This window comes from Capricornis sumatraensis, chromosome 5, assembly GCF_032405125.1.
Source record: "Capricornis sumatraensis isolate serow.1 chromosome 5, serow.2, whole genome shotgun sequence".
Classification (NCBI taxonomy): Eukaryota; Metazoa; Chordata; class Mammalia; order Artiodactyla; family Bovidae; genus Capricornis; species Capricornis sumatraensis.
Window position 1 is genome coordinate 29,842,434 of NC_091073.1, and position 20,189 is coordinate 29,862,622.

The window sequence follows — 20,189 nt, forward strand, 5'->3', positions numbered from 1 at the left end:
AGGTCTTAGTTGTAGCACACAAGGTCTTCATTGTGTCTTGTGGGATCTTTCCTCATGATGCACAGACTCTCTAGTTAGTTGCTCCATGGCTTGTGAGATCTTAGTTCCCTGACTGTCAACTACAAACTGGCGCTTGCCAAGATGGTTGCCGACGACTGAACAACATGGGCATCGCCATCGCCATCCCCACACTGTTGACCTTCAACACCCCCTGAGAGAGTTCAGGGTGGAGTAAGGCACTCTGTGCTCCAGGCAGTCTTGTGGGACAGGTCTTTAGATAGATGTTTTAGGAACAGATTTTATGATCCCAATCCTTGCATCTCCTCATATCTAGAAAAGCCCTAAATTCCTTCATAGTGACATCAGGTCCTAGCAACAAACTTGTTGTAAAATGAATGCTTAATGGTATTGAACTCCCCCTTCATCAAAATCCTGTGTATTGACCTTCCCCTACTACCTCTTTGGAGCGGTCTCTCAGAGCTATCTGAGGTACTGCCTCCTGGGCTGCAGTCCTCATTTTGCCCCCAATAAAACTTAATTTGCAACTCTCAAGTTGTACATCTTTTCAGTCAACATGACCAAGGATTGACCCTATGGCCCCTGCATCGCAAAGCAAATTCTTAACCATTAGACCACCAGGGAAGTCCCTCAATGGTTACTTTATCTGAGACCCTTTACCCTGAAATGCCCCTCAAGGTTAGGACTACTTCTCCCATACAATGCAATAGAGCAGTCCAATCTATTAAAAATCCAGCTGGATCTTTTATTGCTGTTTATCCTGAAAGAGCATCCCCCACTCTCTTAACCCCTGGTTTAGTTCAAGTTTGTCTTTCAAAAATCAGGTATCACTTCCATACTCTGGACAAGCTGTGGCCCAGAGATTTTAGTTAAAATGAAATGGTAACAGCGGAGATTCTGATCTTGTAAGTAACCTTGAGCCAGAACCTCTGTCTAATTGTTGACAGCTAAGCTTCAAGTGGGCCTTAGAAAGCATCACTACGAACAAAGTTAGTGGAGGTGATGGAATTCCAGTTGAGCTGTTTCAAATCCTGAAAGATGATGCTGTGAAAGTGCTGCACTCAAAATGCCAGCAAGTTTGGAAAACTCAGCAGTGGTCACAGGACTGGAAAAGGTCAGTTTTCATTCCGATCCCAAAGAAAGGCAATGCCAAAGAATGCTCAAACTACCACACAATTGCACTCATCTCACATGCTAGTAAAGTCATGCTCAAAATTCTCCAAGCCAGACTTCAGCAACACGTGAACTGTGAACTCCCTGATGTTCAAACTGGTTTTAGAAAAGGCAGAGGAACCAGAGATCAAATTGCCAACACTCGCTGGATCATGGAAAAAGCAAGAGAGTTCCAGAAAAACATCTATTTCTGCTTTATTGGCTATGCCAAAGCCTTTGACTGTGTGGATCACAAGAAACTGTGGAAAATTCTGAAAGAGATGGGAATACCATACCACCTGACCTGCCTCTTGAGAAATCTGTATGCAGGTCAGGAAGCAACAGTTACAACTGGACATGAAACAATTGACTGGTTCCAAAGAGGAAAAGGAGTACGTCAGGCTGTATACTGTCACCTGCTTATTTAACTTATATGCAGAGCACATCATGAGAAACGCTGGACTGGAAGAAACACAAGCTGGAATCAAGATTGCCAGGAAAAATATCAATAACCTCAGATATGCAGATGACACCACCCTTATGGCAGAAAGTGAAGAGGAACTAAAAAGCCTCTTGATGAAAGTAAAAGAGGAGAGCGAAATAGTTGGCTTAAAGCTCAACATTCAGAAAACGAAGATCATGGCATCTGGTCCCATCACTTCATGGGAAATAGATGGGGAAACAGTAGAAACAGTGTCAGACTTTATTTTGGGGGGCTCCCAAATCCCTGCAGATGGTGATTGCAGCCATGAAATGAAAAGACGCTTAGCCCTTGGAAGAAAAGTTATGACCAACCTAGATAGCATATTCAAAAGCAGAGACATTACTTTGCCGACTAAGGTCCATCTAGTCAAGGCTATGGTTTTTCCTGTGGTCATGTATGGATGTGAGAGTTGGACTGTGAAGAAAGCTGAGTGCTGAAGAATTGATGCGTTTGAACTGTGGTGTTGGAGAAGACTCTTGAGAGTCCCTTGGACTGCAAGGAGATCCAACCTGTCCATTCTGAAGGAGATCAACCCTGGGATTTCTTTGGAAGGAATGATGCTAAAGCTGAAGCTCCAGTACTTTGGCCACCTCATGCGAAGAGTTGACTCATTGGAAAAGACTCTGATGCTGGGAGGGATTGGGGGCAGGAGGAGAAGGGGACGACAGAGGATGAGATGGCTGGATGGCATCACAGACTCAATGGACGTGAATCTGAGTGAACTCCGGGAGATGGTGATAGACAGGGAGGCCTGGCGTGCTGCAATTCATGGGGTCACAAAGAGTCAGACACAACTGAGCAACTGAACTGAACTGAACTGAACTGAAGCTTCCTTCCATAGGCTTCTCTGTACAGGCGCACAGATGGAACTGCTTTTAACTTCTCTGTATCATTTCCTCATCTATTAAAATGGACATGCTGATACATTATTAACTACATCAACTTTCTCCAAAGATGGTCTTAAAAATATTCAGGTTCATTTAAATGGGATTTTAAATTTTGCTTTAAAAGTTAATAAAAATTAACTCGTGCTAATTATTTAGATAAATATTTTTTTTCTCTTCTGTTTCGATAAATAGCTTCACACATGTGACTCATGGAGCTCAAGCTTGTGCAGTAAAGTAGTAGAAACATTTTGATATATTATTGGGAGATGTAAATTGCTTAGACTCAGAATCCCAAATTAAGATAAGCAAGACAGTGCTGGCGCCATCAAGGTGTACTCTATAAGTAGCCTAGAGGAAAGGTGGATTAAATACTATTAACCTATTGAAAGTGAAAGTGTAAGCAATTTCACTTCATAGTTCCTGAAAGAATGTACCCATACATCATAGAAGGCTTTCAGAACTTTCAGACACAGGAAACTGATATCATATCTTAGAAACTTTATTTATGGTAATTTTAACAGCATCAGTCCAAAACTCATAAATCCAAAATATTAAATGCTTGATAGTATGGAGGGGAAAAAAAGAATTAAAAATGAGATTGCTTCCTTCTAAAATTTGAGTAAGGAAAAAAGTGAATAATAAAAACAGAATAATTTAAAATTATTTAATTCTATTTTTTAAAGTTAACTTAGAGACTAATAGCCCAGTTTTCTGACTTGCTATCACTTAGATTTTATGATGAGATGAATGTTGAACCACACTAAGCATGAGTTTTTAGGATTATGACACCTTTTTAATAAGTAATAATAGTAAATCCAAATTTGGTGATTTGTTTAGCAAAAGCCAGAAGTATTACAATACATAAAGAAGTTAGTTAACCAAGCACTAGGAAGAAAACCAAGAGAAGGAGTTAAATAGTAATGTTCTCAGAGGGAAAACAGACTATGTAGGGTATCCCCAAAGTAAACGTCATTGTAAGATGCTTGTGCATTTTCCACGAACATCACATGCAAAAGCAGACTCTGCTCCTAGCTGCTACAATGTAGGACAGGGTTATGAGGTGTCCGATGTGATTCTCCAAGACAGTAACCACAGAGCAGCCTTATGCACAAAAGTGCATGTGAATTTTTCTTACTCCTAAACTCTCATTAAAAACAACAGTGCTTTGCTTTTATATTCTTGAAGGTGATCGTTTTTCTTCTTTTTCTGGCTCAAGCTACAATGCATGATCGCTGTGGATCTTTTTAAATCTGTCCTTATTACTGGTTTAATATACATCCGTTCTATTCCCCATCCTGTAGTTATAATTATTTTGTTACATTAAATTCCTTGTCTTTTAAGATTAAAATTCAAACCAGTTTTGTCACTTAAATCTTGAAAAATATCCATTTTATTTTTCCTCTAGTTTCCCCCAATACATACACATTTCCTTTCTTTTAAATTTTCTCGTTGCCCCTGGCTCTATATTTTCTTTTATGCCTTTCCTCTTTTAACTTTTGTTTATTATGCACCAGGTGTCTTCCATTGCCTGCTTTAAGTCCCTCTAAAGCTCATGTTTTCCACAGGGAATAGCTATATATAACGATTTTATTAGCCGGAAAAGTTAGTGTTTATACAACAAGTATCAGAATGTTTTATTTCCTGCAGAAAAAAGCATGCAGATAATTAGCTTCTTCAGTTTTTATCTAAACAGTTTGTTTTTCAAGCATGCCCTCTGCCCCTGTCTTCTTTATGTTGCAAACTCTTCTTTATAAATATTAATCAGTTTTTTCCTGGGTTTCCAGTGCTTAATACTTTCATGCTTTTATCAAACCTAGTATTCTATAAATAGTCAAATGCTACGCTGAATGTCCATTAAATGAGCCTCATTCTGTTGAGTGATATTTGTACAATAGCTGGAGCTCTTTCTGTTACTGCCATCTAGTGGTTCTCCTCACTAGGTATATTTTCCAGAAATATTTTCTAGAAATTCCATGTAGGCAGAATCCAATAGCTAAAGATATCCAAGTGAAAATTATAAAAGACTGTATTGAAATAACCCTGCTTAATATTATCTAACGAAGGAGAGGGAAAATACTCTAACTTTTCTGTGGAAAATAAAATACAACTTCCAGTTGAAGATTTTTAAAACGTTGATGCATTTTTTAAAATCTTCTGATGCCTAAGGGATGGCATGAGAGAAATGCCAGGAGTTCTTCTGCATTAGCATGCCTCCCACCTCCAGCAACTGTAATAGCGAGCATGGCTCTTTAGGTATCCTAGCACCTCCACACAAGGAAATCTGAATCCCCTGTGCCTGGCCAGAGGTACGCGGGGTGCAAAACCAGCATCTGTTCACCTCTGCTCCTGCTGAGACCTGAAGCTGCTACTGGCTTTACATGTTCTGAACTAGACACAATGGTGGGCAGCCAATAAAGAAAACTCTATTCAAACGGTGTACCACATCTCAGCTCATCTCCTCACAGACCCCAATGTGACCTTTGAGAGGGGAAGAAGAGAACCAAATGAGCAAATCCTTTCATAAAGAGCAGCAGCAGGAACCTTCTTTTGTTGTTGTTCAATTGCTCAGTCGTGTCGGACTCTGCAACACCATGGACTGCAGCACACCAGGCTTCCCTGTCCATCACCATCTCCCAGAGTTTGCTCAAACTCACATCCATTGAGACAATGATGCCATTCAACTGTCTCATCCTCTGTTGTCCCCTTCTCCTCCTGCCTACAATCTTCCCAGAACCCTCTACAGCTGATATTAAGTTCTTCCTTTACTGATTAATTTATGGACATGTTAAAAAAATTTCCCATTTGTGGCAGATTTGGGTCACAGATACATTCTCAGCACCTAGCACAGTTCCTGAAAGATAGTAAGTATTCCAAAAATATCTGTTGAATGTATGAATTTAACAGATAGAAAAAGTAAGTCCTGCAATGAATAGGTAAGGTTTTGGTGAAACCAAAAGTCTGTGAAGCAGGGCTTCACATATGTTTTATATTAATCTTGCGATTTTCATATAATGTATTAAATGAAACTGGTTTCAAAATCTGATATCTTAATTTGGCTTCTTTCTTTGCAGCTCTCTACCAAAACCCTTTATGCCAGTATAACCTGTACCGTCTGTATATAATCTACCACCTTCCAGGAGTTGAGTTGCTTGACCGAAATCGTAAGAACATTTCTTCTTGAAGAGAAATATTGGAGAGTCAGTCTTATAACTCAGTGGTTTAAAAGGCTGATATCTTTGATCTTTGAAAATGACTGTCTTTGTAAATGAAAGGTTTTCAATTACTTATTTTTGAAATTTTTGCTGTATGAAATTTGCTCTAGTTTAGGAGCTTATCTGTTGACTACTTTATAGAAAAGACCATCTAACAGAGCCTGGAGAAAGGTCTCCTTTTGATTCTAGCTTTGTCAATAATACATGTTTTTCCTTATTCTTTTTTAAATTTTTAATTTTTTTTCAGTTATGTTTTGAATACTCATTCACTGACCCCCTGGCACTCTTTTTTTTTATTTCAAAAGTGAGACAATTGGACTAAATCTCTTAAGGCTTAGCCTATTTAAATTCTAAAAGTCATATTCATATGTGAAACGAATCGCCAGTCCAGGTTCGATGCATGACACAGGATGCTTGGGGTTGGTGGACTGGGATGACCCAGAGGAATGGTATGGGGAGGGAGGTGGGAGGGGGGTTCAAGGATGGGGAACACGTGTACACCCATGGCGGATTCCTGTTGATGTGTGGCAAAACCAATACAATATTGTAAAGTAATTAGCCTCCAAATAAAATAAATAAATTTATATTAAAAAATAAATAAAAGTCATATTCTTTGAAATTCTGCAAGTATATATGCATCTGTATACACTAAAACCTGTAATCAATCATAACCTCTTTGTGATATACTTTTAGACATTGCAGACAAACTCTTGTGTCTGATTTGTATAAGCCACACAAAAAAATCAACCTCATTGCATTATATTTTATTTTTTGAGGTCTGTTTTACCTATAAGTGCTATTTGCCTACCTACCTACTTAAACCTTTCCAGAGATGTGAACATTCTTAATCATTTGTAACTGAGTAACTTCTTAATGAGGATATATTAAAACCTTATGTTTATTCTTCTTTTTCCTCATAACCTTGAGGAAAAGAAGAGATGTAGCACAGCTGTAATTTCAATCATCCATGGTGATGCATTAGGATGTCTGGATGAGATAAGATAGATCTGTGCCCTGTGACATGAGGGACATATATTGAGCTTGTAAGTTTGAGGAATTAGCTTGGTAAAGTTTTTACAAATTGATTATAACAGGATGTTCACATATAACGTAGTTAGGACAAATCCATTTTTGACAGAAATTCTACTTTTTGACTCACTCTGCATATCTATTTATAATGCTATGCAATAACATTACTTTTTTGCATTTGTCAGAAGTTACAGAAAAGGAAAGAAGGTCAATGATTACGCTTTTTAACCATAAAAAGGCTCATATTGTTCAATCAATAGCATTCAGAGGAAAAGTAGATGCCTCATGGGATCCTCGATCACCATTTAAGCAAAAACCAGCGCAGAGAGTACCTTCAGGTATTTTGAAAAAAGAAAAAAAATGAAATTAAAACTCCACAAGCTTTTGGTTAATTTGATTGTAGTAACTTCAATTTACAGTAAGCTAAGCACTTACGTACTGAAATATTTTCTAATTTTATTAGCCTAATTAAGTATGCAACCTTCATCATCATTTGTGTATATTAAATTAAATAAGATAATGTGATCACAATTAGATAACACATTGAAGTCCACACCCCAATATCTAGCACAGCATAAAGGGCTCAGTGAATAAGCTGCAATTGCTGCTATTATCAATGACTCTGGACGATTTCATGAATTAAGGCTATAAGTTTTTTATAACCTAGAAAAATATTTAAAATAAATAAAGATCATTGCAATTACTCCATCCAGAAATAAACATTGTCATTTGGTTGTACTCTCATACACTGTGATCATATGTGATCATATGTAAGTATGTAAGTATAACTTGAATATCTTCAGTAATGTATTCATTAGTTGGAATTTAATTTTCTTGTATGTAACAGAAATCCAACTACAGTGACTTGAGCAAATAGAGCTTTACTTTACTCACACAACAAAGAGTGTCCAAGGTTAGTATAAAGTTAAATGATGTTTTCGGTGTTTGAGAATACGTCTGTCTTTTGTTCTGTGATTCTTAATGTGCTTCATGGTTGCCAAGTGGTTATTGTACCATCAGGTGTCACATGGGGGGATGAAAAACGGTGCAAAGACAAAAAGCCTTTTCCTCATGACATTTTGCCAGTGAGACAACATATATTTGAAAAATAACCAAATAGATTCTCTCGAAACAAAGGGAAAAAAGATTAAATTGGAAAATAGTTTTGAAGAAATTACCCAGAATGCAACATAGAATAAGAAGCAGGTGATAAGGAGACATTTGGAAATAATGTTTACTTCCTATATAAATTCAGTAATAAATGTTGTAATCCCACAGGGAAAAATAGAGAAATTGGGCTGAAGGAAATGTTTGAAATGGTAATGGCTGGCAGTTTTCCAAATTTGTTAAATGTTATAAATCCTTAGATTCACCAGACAAAATTAATTCAAAAACATAACAGACATACAACAGCAACAAATAACCACGCCAAAGGCAAAATGAGGTTAAAATAGAAAATTGTAGATTACCTACAAAAGAATAATTTATGGATTTACAACACACTCCTCAACTGCAATTATGGAAATCAGAAGACAGTGATCTAATACTTTTAAAATGCTAAGGAAAATAAATAGTCAACCAAGAATTCTGCAGCCAGCTAGATTATTATTCAAGAATGAGCAAGATTTTAAAAAAATGGCAAAATCAAGATGAAAAGTCAACTGTTTATCATGAAGTTTTTGCAACAGAAACAGTTGAAAAAATATTAAACACTTATACATGTCCATGTATATTCAACAATTAATATTCTATCATATTCACCATCATCTACGAGGCTTTACTTCTTATGTAAACTCAAAAATATCAAGTATTGATGAACCATTTAAATGCTTCAGTAGCAGACATAATGAAATTTCCTTCCTAAATAATTTGGCTAGTAAATTTAAAAAATAAGGACATTCTTCTATAAAGCTACAATGCCATAATCACACCTAAGAAAAACAACTTATTTATATTTAATTTTTATATGTTATTTAATATATAATCCATATTCAAATTTCCCACGTGTTCCAAGATGACTTCTACAACTGCTTTTTCAAACCAGAATCCAGTCAGGGTTCAAAATTATGTTTGGTTGTTGTGGTTCTTCATTGTTGTTTAGTCGATAAGTTGTGTCCAACTCTTTGTGACCCCATGGACTGCAGCATGCCATGGTTCCCTGTCCTTCTTCTGGAGTTTGCTTATTCTCATGTCCATTGAGTTGGTGATGCCATCCAACTATCTCAGTCTCTTTTAATTTGAAATAGCCTCCATTTCTTTCCCATGACTTTTTGAAGGGACCAGGCCAGTTACATTATAGAATGCCCTATTTGTATGATTGTTTCCACAGAGTATAATTTGACATATTCCTCAATCCCCTATATATCCCATAGAATAGGAGAAACACCTGGAGGACACGTTCTGGTAGTCCCCCAAATCAGCAGCAGCAGCAGTTAGTAGCTTGCTGCAGACGCACATACCCCGGAAGCTATGTTTTAACAGGCCGTTCAGGTTGATTCTGATGCATACTCCCACTAGGAGAACAAGCAGTGTAGAGGCAAGAAACAAGTTTTAGGATCAGATTCTCCTGGATCTAAACATCAGTTCTGCTAGTAATTACACATTTTTGGACATGACTTTGCTTCAGCCTCCTGATTTTTAAAATGGGGGTGATATCTTCTTTCGGCTGTCAGGATGCTTATTATGCAAACCATTGCAACACCTGATCTGACACGAAACAACTGCATGATAAGTGGGACTGTTCTATTGGTTGGTCACTTGGTTTTTCTTTTAGCTCATGTAAAAGCTAATACTCAAACTAAATGCTACTGGATTAGTGGGGGGCAGGGGGATAAGCCATGCTGTAGTAGAAAAGGAACCTCTGGATGGAAAATCCCCACTCTTAGAAACAACTAATGCACCTATTAACAAGCAATATAAGGCCACCCCCATCTGTTTATCATGCCTAGAGTGTTTTCCAAGTGTGAGGAGGATAGCTGACTACTACCTTTAGAGCTTTACATTTCTTTCATATCAAATCTCCTAAAAAAAATTAGGGAAGAAAGGATAGAGAGAGTATTTCATTGCATTTGAAATCTTTCTTCTTAATCCACATTCTTAATTCATAGATAGGTTGACTATAACCCTCCCCCAAACTGGCAGCATGACCCTAGTTAATCTATCAATCTCCAATTCATTTTCCATAAACCAAACATTTATAATGAACTTAGTAGAACTCCCTATGTAAGCTCTCAAAATTGTGCCTTATAGTTTCATAGTTTCTATATTTGTTCTTACTGTGATGTGCACATTGAGGATGATAAATTCTTTCATTGGAAATAAACTACACTTGAAAAATGTTTATAAAGCAGTTGTAACACCACATTTTGATTTTATTACTCTTCACCTTAAATTGAGAAAGAAATCAATTGTATTCCAAATAGCTTGAGAAGCAAGGACAACTTGAAATTTCTTCAAATCCCAGGAATAAAATTAAAAAAATACAACTGGAAGAAATATTTGCAGTATATACAATAGGCAAAAGTTAATGCCCATTATATCAAAGGATCCTATAAATCAATTTGAAAACTAGTGACAAAAGATGACATTTATAGATGGAAATAAATGTGACGTCCAACAATCAGCTTCACTAGTGAGCAAGTAAGTGCAAATTAAAACAATGAGATGCCGTTTTCATCCTGCAGTTAGGCAAACACTGGAAAGGCTGGTGAAGTGGAGGAGAGACAAAAGCATAACTCATACATAATAAGTGGGAGTGTACACTAGTTCAATTTTCTTGCAAGGTCATATGGCAATGTGACAGTACCCATGCACATACATACAGAATATGCAACCTAGTCAACACAGCAACTAAATTTGAAATCTCTCTACTACAGAAGTATCTGCGCACACACAAACAGATATATGTATAAAGTGCTAATTGAAACTTTTTTCGTAATAGAAAAACAGTAGAAAGTCTAAATGGTCACTCATAAAAAGTTAACTTATGGCACATCCTTACAATACAAACTATTGGAATAAAGAATCATTCCATGATAAATCTTGAATACCAAAAACAACAACAACAACAAATAACTGCATTTGGAGGAATATAATGCGTTCCCTTCTCTAGGGGATCTTCCCAACCCAGGGATCAAACCCAGGTCTCCTGCATTGCAGGCAGTTTCTTTATCAACTGAGTCACCAGAGAAGCCCAATATAATGCGGAGTCATGACAAAATGAGAATTGTCAGCAAATAAATCTTTTTGTGTATGTATGTGAGTGGACATGTATACGCACACAGAAGGCTGGAAGCATACATACAAAACACTTACTAGTGATACTACTGATATGAGGAACTGGAAAGGTCAAAGGGGAATTTCACTTTTTACTGTTTTCTTGTTTATATTCATCGTAAGCAAAATGTGAGCTTTTTGTAGTTGAAAATGTAGACAGAGTCTGGGGAGATCGGCAAAGAAATGGAAGACTTGCACCAGCCACTTGTAATGGGAGTGATGCCATGAACCCCTCTCCTAAGGCAGAGTGTCCCTGCTGCCTGTGGGTTGGCAGGAGCTCAGACTGTGGGCTTTGCTGGTCCAACAGGTGTTGGTACATTCCATCACTAGCCTGGCACTGGGCCTCTGGAGAGGAATAAACAAAGCAATGACAGTCTCGAGAAGATACCATAGGAAATCCAAGCTTTGAGGACTAGCCTTTGAGCTCCAAAGCTAGGGAAGATGTAGATTCTTATGAACTAGGATTTGTTTATTCTGTTTCTTTGAAGTTAATGCCAAGAATCCAAGTGGCTTAAACTGCCCTAAATATTTTTTCCACATTTGGTCTATTAGTCCATTTACAGATGTATGTGTCTATCTGAAACAGAAAAAGGCTCTCTTTCTGCACATGAGACTCACTATCTTAATTATAAAAATCCCCACATGGGTTCCAGTGGTAACCAAATTGATAGAGCATTTTGTTCTCAGTTTTGAGGCATGTATTGTAGTAAAGAATTTGCCTCAAGACATTAGACATTAGAAACACCTAAAGTTCTATATCTGAGAGAAAATTTCAGTTTGGGGTTAGGCATCACGGCAATTTTGATGAACTGAACTATTTATCTGAAAGACTGCTCAAAACCCAGAAACATATGCTCTTGACTTTTTCCTTTATAGCATTATTTCATTGTTTTAAAATGCTGAATAAACATTTGAAAAATACTAATTTAGAATTTCTTTTTCAGACTTTGCATTTGCAAATAATGTAGACAAGTAAGTGATTTTTAAACTTTACTTTTATTATCATGTTATTTCATAATTGTGGTGATTCCCTAAATTATTCCCATTTCCCCAAATGAATTTTAATGAGTTAAAAAATGACTAACTCTTTGATAGGAAAAATCACACTGTCTTCCTGTGATGAATGATTTCAAGCTATGTATTTATATTTGATATATTTAAAAAGAAAGAAAGTCGCTCAGTAGTGTCCGACTCTTTGCGACCCCATGGACGCCAGGCTCCTCCATCCATGGGACTTTCTAGACAAGAGTACTGGAGTGGGTTGCCATTTCCTTCTCCAGGGAACTTCCCGACCCAGGGATCGAACCCAGGTCTCCCACATTGTAGACAGATGCTTTGCCATCTAGGGTTTTTAATATTATTATCATAACCTAAAATAAATTAAGAGGTGGAGTGAGGTGGAGGGAGAAGTTAGGAAAAAAGTTAAACCTGATATTAAAAATGAAGGTCCTTACTTCCTTTTTACTTTTCCCCCAAGTATGTTCAGTGAGTGCAATTATTAATATTTTGTACTCACTGGAATTTATATTTTTAAAAGAAATAGTTCATAACTGAAAAAATCTTAATTTATGAATATTGATAAATTTTTAAAATCATCATTCTTTTCATTTTGCACTAAGGAATTTTTTCTTTGGATTCAGTCTTGAAAAATATTATCTCCCAGCACTTTTTATAAAATGTAGCATAATGCAGAGAAATAATAACTTTTCAATAAAATGTATATAAGATACTAATACATATCATAGCTATAAATATTTTAATCATTTCATTTAACCACTGAGTTTAAACGTGAATGCAAGAATAGTCACATTTATACTGACATTTATGATAGCTGATCCCAAATATGTCCATTGTATTTTTAAAATATACAATAAAAACAGTGTTACTTGTCCTGAAAGGCATTTGTCAGTAGGGCTCTGAAGTTATTTTTCAGTGGTACTATACTACAGATAACAGAAAAATATGGCGCTGATGCCTTTAAATTAAATATATGTTTTGGTCTAATTGATTTTATAATTGCCATTTTTGCAGAACTATGTTTGACGACCCAGAAGATGCTGTTTTTGTAAGGTCCATGAAGCGATCGGCAATGGCTATCACCTCTGTGAACTGGGACACAGTGCCAACACGAGAGGAAAAATACCTTGAAGAGAAAGACACAGGACCTGCCCAAATGCTTACAATCACACTGAGATAGCCCCTGGGGTTTCTAGAAATCTTAGTAGCTTTCAGTTATATATTAAACTTTTCTGTGATTAGTATATTCTTTATTTACTGTGGTGTTATTTGAAACATTAGGATGTAAACAAACACCAAGGAAAAATAATTCTTACATTTTCTCTTAAGTTTCTTTTGAAGTTAAACATGGATATAGAAATATACGCAAATTTAACAAATTTTCCAAAAAAAATGCACACATACATGTAAGTATAATCCTAGATCAAGAAATAGAACATTACCAGTACTCTAGAAACCTCCTCATTCCTGTTACCGGTCCAATGACCAGTTACTACATCATCCTGATTTCTAAACCATGTATTGTGTTTCTAAACATATACATTAGATATTAATATATATTAATATGGTTTCTAAATCATATATTAATGTTCATTTCTAAACCATATATTAATGTTCAAAAACATTGGTTTAGAAAACATATTAATGTTTTTGAAAGGCATATAAATGGAATCATAGAAGCTGAATTATTTTTTCTGGCTTCTTTTATTTAACATTGTAAAATGGACCCATGTTGTCAGTAGCAATAATTCTGTCGTGCTCATTGATATATATATAGTATTCCATTGTATGACAATGACACAAGGTATGACTTTCACTCTCACCTTTGGAGGCATTTATCAGTTCTGGGTGTGAGCTTATGATCTGTGGTTGGCCTATCCAGAAGCACTCTGTAAGAGGGAAGCAAAAACAGAAAACTTTTCAGCAGTTGCCTGGTGCTGCGACACAAAACTGGACATGTAAGGTAACTCAAAATATATTGCTGATCTTCTCCAGCTGAGCTCAAGAGCTAGATATAAGCTTATGAAAAGCAGAGCAACATGTCCCCTTATCTGATGGTGCCTAGACATTATCACACTGTACCACAGACACACTATAGAAGTGGGGCTGAAATCAAAAGCAAGAGATGAAAACCCGAGCGGGTGTAGTGAACAGTTGCCAAGAATCTGTGACCTCCTTTTACCTCTGGACACATAGGATTCTGTGCACAGCTAGAATCTGCAGTCTGGTATGGTGGCTGGCAGAAGGTTACAGCTGAGGCAAAGAAAAAGAGAGTTTCATGAATGGCTGATATAAAGGCAAAAATGACGGCATGTGGCTTCCAAGATTACTTCACAGAAATAATCAAAATGTTCTCTTCCTCTCTACTTCTCACTTAACCCGCAGGAAGACAGCTGTCAGGTCATGACACTTACACAGTCCTCTGGAGAGACCAATGTGGTGAAGAACTGAGACCTACTTCCAGAAGAAAGTAAGGAACTAAGTCCTCTGCTGACAACTATGTGAGTTACAATTCTTCCTCCAGACCCAGTTAATCACCTTGCAAGTGCGTCTTCCAGATCCAATTTAAAAGCCTCAGAGGACTGCAACTCTGGTTGAAAGCTTCATAACACCCCCCTGAGAAACCCCAAGCCAGAACCACACCATCAAGCTGCTTCTATTTTTGGCCTGCAGGAACTTCATGAGATAATGCTTACTGAAGCTTCAAGCTGATAAATTTTGGGATAATTTGCTATATAGTAATAGATAATTAATACAATGTGTGTGTGTGTGTGTGTGTGTGTGCTCAATTGCTCTAATATCTGACTTTTTCCTTATGGACTGTAGCCTGCCAAGCTCCTCTGTCCAAGATATTTTCCAAGAAAGAATACTGGAATGAGTTGCCATACCCTCCTCCAGGGGATCTTCCCAACACAGGGACTGAAACTGCATCTCCTGAGTCTCTTGCATTCGCAAGGTGGATTCTTTACCACTGAGTCACCTGGGAAGCCCCAGTAACACAATAACCCAGCCTAATCCATAATTTTAGTATTTGTTGTAAGTAACGATATCTTCAGAGAGGCAATGGCACTCAACTCTAGTACTTTTGCCTGAAAAATCCTATGGATGGAGGAGCCTGGTAGGCTGCAGCCCATGGGGTAGCTAAGACTCCGACACGACTGAGCGACTTCACTTTCACCTTTCACTTTCATGCATTGGAGAAGGAAATGGCAACTCACTCCAGTATTCTTGCCTGGAGAATCCCAGGGACAGGGGAGCCTGGTGGGCTGCCGTCTATGGGGTCGCACAGAATCGGACACGACTGAAGTGACTTAGCAGCAGCAGCAGCAGCAGCAGCAACGATATCTTGTAAAGCCTCTGGCAAGCTGAGAGGGCTTACAGTGCAGTCTTCAAGGGTCACAGCATCAGCAGCAGAGAGCTACTCTCTGATCAGTTCGAGGAATGCTACTGCATTCATTCTAGAACTGGGAGCCTGAGCTGAACTCATCAGGAACAGAATACCATGAGACCCAAAAACCAGTTATGTCGGGTGGGCAGAAAACAGTCTATTTCAGGATGGAAATGGTGTATTTTGGCTCAGATTTAAGATGGCTCATAAACTACACAAGCAGTATTACTTTTTAATTCAGTTGAGTTCAGTTCAGTCGCTTAGTCGTGTCCAACTCCTTGCAATCCCATGAATCGCAGCACACCAGGCCTCCCTGTCCATCACCAACTCCCGGAGTTCACTCAGACTCACGTCCATCGAGTCAGTGATGCCATCCAGCCATCTCATCCTCTGTTGTCTCCTTCTCCTACTGCCCCCAATCCCTCCCAGCATCAGAGTCTTTTCCAATGAGTCAACACTTTGCATGAGGTGGCCAAAGTACTGGAGTTTCAGCGTCAGCATCATTCCCTCCAAAGAAATCCCAGGGCTGATCTCCTTCAGAATGGACTGGTTGGATCTCCTTGCAGTCCAAGGGACTCTCAAGAGTCTTCTCCAACACCACAGTTCAAAAGCGTCAATTCTTAAAGCTGGAGAAGCTCTATACAGTCAACAAAAACAAGACCAGGAGCTGACTGTGGCTCATATCATGGACTTCTTATTGCCAAATTCAGATATAAATTGAAGAAAGTAGGGAAAACCACTGACCATTCAGGTATGACCTAAATCAAATCCCTTATGATTATACAGTGGAAGAGAAAAATAGATTTAAGGGACTAGATCTGATAGATAGAGTGCCTGATGAATGATGGATGGAGGTTCGTGACATTGTACAGGAGACAGGGATCAAGACCATCTCCATGGAAAAGAAATGCAAAAAAGCAAAATGGCTGTCTGTGGGGCCATACAAATAGCTGTGAAAAGAAGAGAAGCAAAAACCAAAGAGAAAAGGAAAGATACAAGTATCTGAATGCAGAGTTCCAAAGAATAGCAAGAAGAGATAAGAAAGCCTTCCTCAGCGATCAATGCAAAGAAATAGAGGAAAACAATAGAGTGGGAAAGACTGGAGATCTCTTCAAGAAAATTAAGAGATACCAAGGGAACATTTCATGAAAGATGGGCTCGATAAAGGACAGAAATGGTATGGACCTAACAGAAGTAGAAGATATTAAGAAGAGGTGGCAAGAATACACAGAACTATACAAAAAAGATCTTCACAACCAAGATAATTACGATGGTGTGATCACTCACCTAGAGCCAGACATCCTGGAATGGGAAGTCAAGTGGGCCTTAGAAAGCATCACTAGGAAGAAAGCTAGTGGAGCTGATGGAATTCCAGCTGAGCTGTTTCAAATCCTGAAAGATGATGCTGTGAAAGTGCTGCACTCATTATGCCAGAAAATTTGGAGAACTCAGCAGTGGACACAGGACTGGAAAAGGTCAGTTTTCATTCCAATCCCAAAGAAAGGCAATGCCAAAGAATGTTCAAACTTTGTAATTAGATTTCAGTAAATGGAGGATCAGTTCAGTTCAGTTCAGTAGCTCAGTAGTCTCCGACTCCCTGCGACCCCATGAATCCCAGCATGCCTTGGCCTCCCTGTCCATCACCGTCTCCCAGAGTCACTCAAACTCACGTTCATCAAGTCGGTGATGCCATCCAGCCATCTCATCCTCTGTCGTCCCCTTTTCCTCCTGCCCCCAATCCCTCCCAGCATCAGAGTCTTTTCCAATGAGTCAACTCTTCTCATGAGGTGGCCAAAGTACTGGAGTTTCAGCGTCAGCATCATTCCTTCCAAAGAACACCCAGGACTGATCTCCCTTAGAATGGACTAGTTGGATCTCCTTGCAGTCCAAGGGACTCTCAAGAGTCTTCTCCAACACCACAGTTCAAAAGCATCAATTCTTCGGTTCTCAGCCTTCTTCACAGTCCAACTCTCACATCCATACATGACCACAGGAAAAACCATAACCTTGACTAGACGGACCTTTGTTGGCAAAGTAATGTCTCTGCTTTTGAATATGCTATCTAGGTTGGTCATAACTTTCCTTCCAAGGAGTAAGTGTCTTTTAATTTCATGGCTGCAATCACCATCTGCAGTGATTCTGGAGCCCCCCAAAATAAAGTCTGACACTGTTTCCACTGTTTCCCCATCTATTTCCCATGGAGTGATGGGACCAGATGCCATGATCTTCATTTTCTGAATGTTGAGCTTTAAGCCAACTTTTTCACTCTCCACTTTCACTTTCATCAAGAGGCTTTTTAGTTCCTCTTCACTGTCTGCCATGAGGGTGGTGTCATCTGCATATATGAGGTTGCTGATATTTCTCCCGGCAATCTTGATTCCAGCTTGTGCTTCTTCCAGCCCAATGTTTCTCATAATGGACTCTGCATATAAGTTAAATAAGTAGGGTGACAATATACAGACTTGACGTACTCCTTTTCCTATTTGGAACCAGTCTCTTGTTCCATGTCCACTTCTAACTTGCTTCCTGACCTGCCTATAGGTTTCTCAAGAGGCAGGTCAGGTGGTCTGGTATTCCCTTCTCTTTCAGAATTTTCCACAGTTTATTGTGATCCACACAGTCAAAGGCTTTGGCATAGTCAATAAAGCAGAAAGAGATCTTTTTCTGGAACTCTCTTACTTTTTCGATGATCCAGCAGATGTTTGCAATTTGATCTCTGGTTCCTCTGCCTTTTCTAAAACCAGCTTGAACATCTGGAATTTCACGGTTCACGTATTGCTGAAGTCTGGCTTGGAGAATTTTGAGCATTACTTTACTAGCGTGTGAGATGAGTGCAATTGTGCAGCAGTTTGAACATTCTTTGGCATTGCCTTTCTTTGGGATTGGAATGAAAACTGACCTTTTCCAGTCCTGTGTCCACTGCTGAGTTTTCCAAATTTGCTGGCATATTGAGTGTAGCACTTTCACAGCATCATCTTTCAGGATTTGAAATAGCTCAGCTGGAATTCCATCACCTCCATTAGCTTCGTTCGCAGTGATGCTTTCTAAGGCCTACTTGACTTCACATTCTAGGATGTCTGGCTCTAGGTGAGTGATCACACCATCGTGATTATCTTGGTCGTGAAGATCTTTTTTGTATCGTTCTTCTGTGTATTCTTGCCACCTCTTCTCAATATCTTCTGCTTCTGTTAGGTCCATACCATTTCCGTCCTTTATCGAGCCCATCTTTCATGAAATGTTCCCTTGGTATCTCTAATTTTCTTGAAGAGATCTCCAGTCTTTCCCACTCTATTGTTTTCCTCTATTTCTTTGCATTGATCGCTGAAGAAGGCTTTCCTATCTCCTCTTGCTATTCTTTGGAACTCTGCATTCAGATGCTTATATCTTTCCTTTTCTCTTTGGTTTTTGCTTCTCTTCTTTTCACAGCTATTTGTAAGGCCCCCCAGACAGCCATTTTGCTTTTTTGCATTTCTTTTCCATGGAGATGGTCTTGATCCCTGTCTCCTGTACAATGTCACGAACCTCCATCCATCATTCATCAGGCACTCTATCTATCAGATCTAGTCCCTTAAATCTATTTCTCACTTCCACTGTATAATCATAAGGGATTTGATTTAGGTCATACCTGAATGGTCTAGTGGTTTTCCCTACTTTCTTCAATTTATATCTGAATTTGGCAATAAGGAGTCCATGATATGAGCCACAGTCAGCTCCTGGTCTTGTTTTTGTTGACTGTATAGAGCTTCTCCATTTTTGGCTGCAAAGAATATAATCAATCTGATTTTGGTGTTGACCATCTGGTGATGTCCATGTGTAGTCTTCTCTTGTGTTGTTGGAAGAGGGTGTTTGCTATGACCAGTGCATTTTCTTGGCAAAACTCTATTAGAGTTGCTTCATTCCGTATCCCAAGGTGAAATTTGCCTGTTACTCCAGGTGTTTCTTGACTTCCTACTTTTGCATTCCAGTCCCCTATAGTGAAAAGGACATCTTTTGGGGTGTTAGTTCTAAAAGGTCTTGTAGGTCTTCATAGAACTGTTCAACTTCAGCTTCTTCAGCATTACTGGTTGGGGCATAGACTTGGGTTACTGTGATATTGAATGGTTTGCCTTGGAAACGAACAGAGATCATTCTGTTGTTTTTGAGATTGCATTCAAGTACTGCATTTCAGACTCTTTTGTTGACCATGATGGCTACTCCATTTCTTCTGAGGGATTCCTGCCCAAAGTAGTAGATATAATGGCCATCTGAGTTGAATTCACCCATTCCAGTCCATTTTAGTTTGCTGATTCCTAGAATGTCGACATTCACTCTTGCCATCTCCTGTTTGACTGCTTCCAATTTGCCTTGAATCATGGACCTAACATTCCATGTTCCTATGCAATATTGCTCTTTACAGCATCAAACCTTCCTTCTATCACCAGTCACATCCACAACTGGGTATTGTTTTTGCTTTGGCTCCATTCCTTCATTCTTTCTGGAGTTATTTCTCCACTGATCTCCAGTAGCATATTGGGCACCTACTGACCTGGGGAGTTCCTCTTTCAGTATCCTATTGTTTTACCTTTTCATACTGTTCATGGGGTTCTCAAGGCAAGAATACTGAAGTGGTTTGCCATTCCCTTCTCCAGTGGACCACATTCTGTCCAATGGAAGATGGGGTATTGCAATACTCAGGTTAACCACTAAAAGAATAGTAAAATAAAAAAGTTATTTTTAATCCCACAATC

At 38.5% G+C, this 20,189-nt stretch overlaps 1 protein-coding gene across 1 annotated transcript in view; it reads left to right on the forward strand.

Moving 5' to 3' along the window:
* The window catches only part of LRRC72 (leucine rich repeat containing 72), a 60,758-nt gene extending 47,504 nt beyond the window's left edge, over nt 1-13,254 (forward strand). Inside the window, exons 6-9 of the mRNA XM_068973475.1 lie at nt 5,613-5,702; nt 6,968-7,120; nt 12,002-12,029; nt 13,089-13,254. Coding sequence (XP_068829576.1) covers nt 5,613-5,702; nt 6,968-7,120; nt 12,002-12,029; nt 13,089-13,254 — 437 coding nt within the window. The remainder of the gene's footprint in view (nt 1-5,612; nt 5,703-6,967; nt 7,121-12,001; nt 12,030-13,088) is intronic.
* Nucleotides 13,255-20,189: the final 6,935 nt, after the last annotated feature.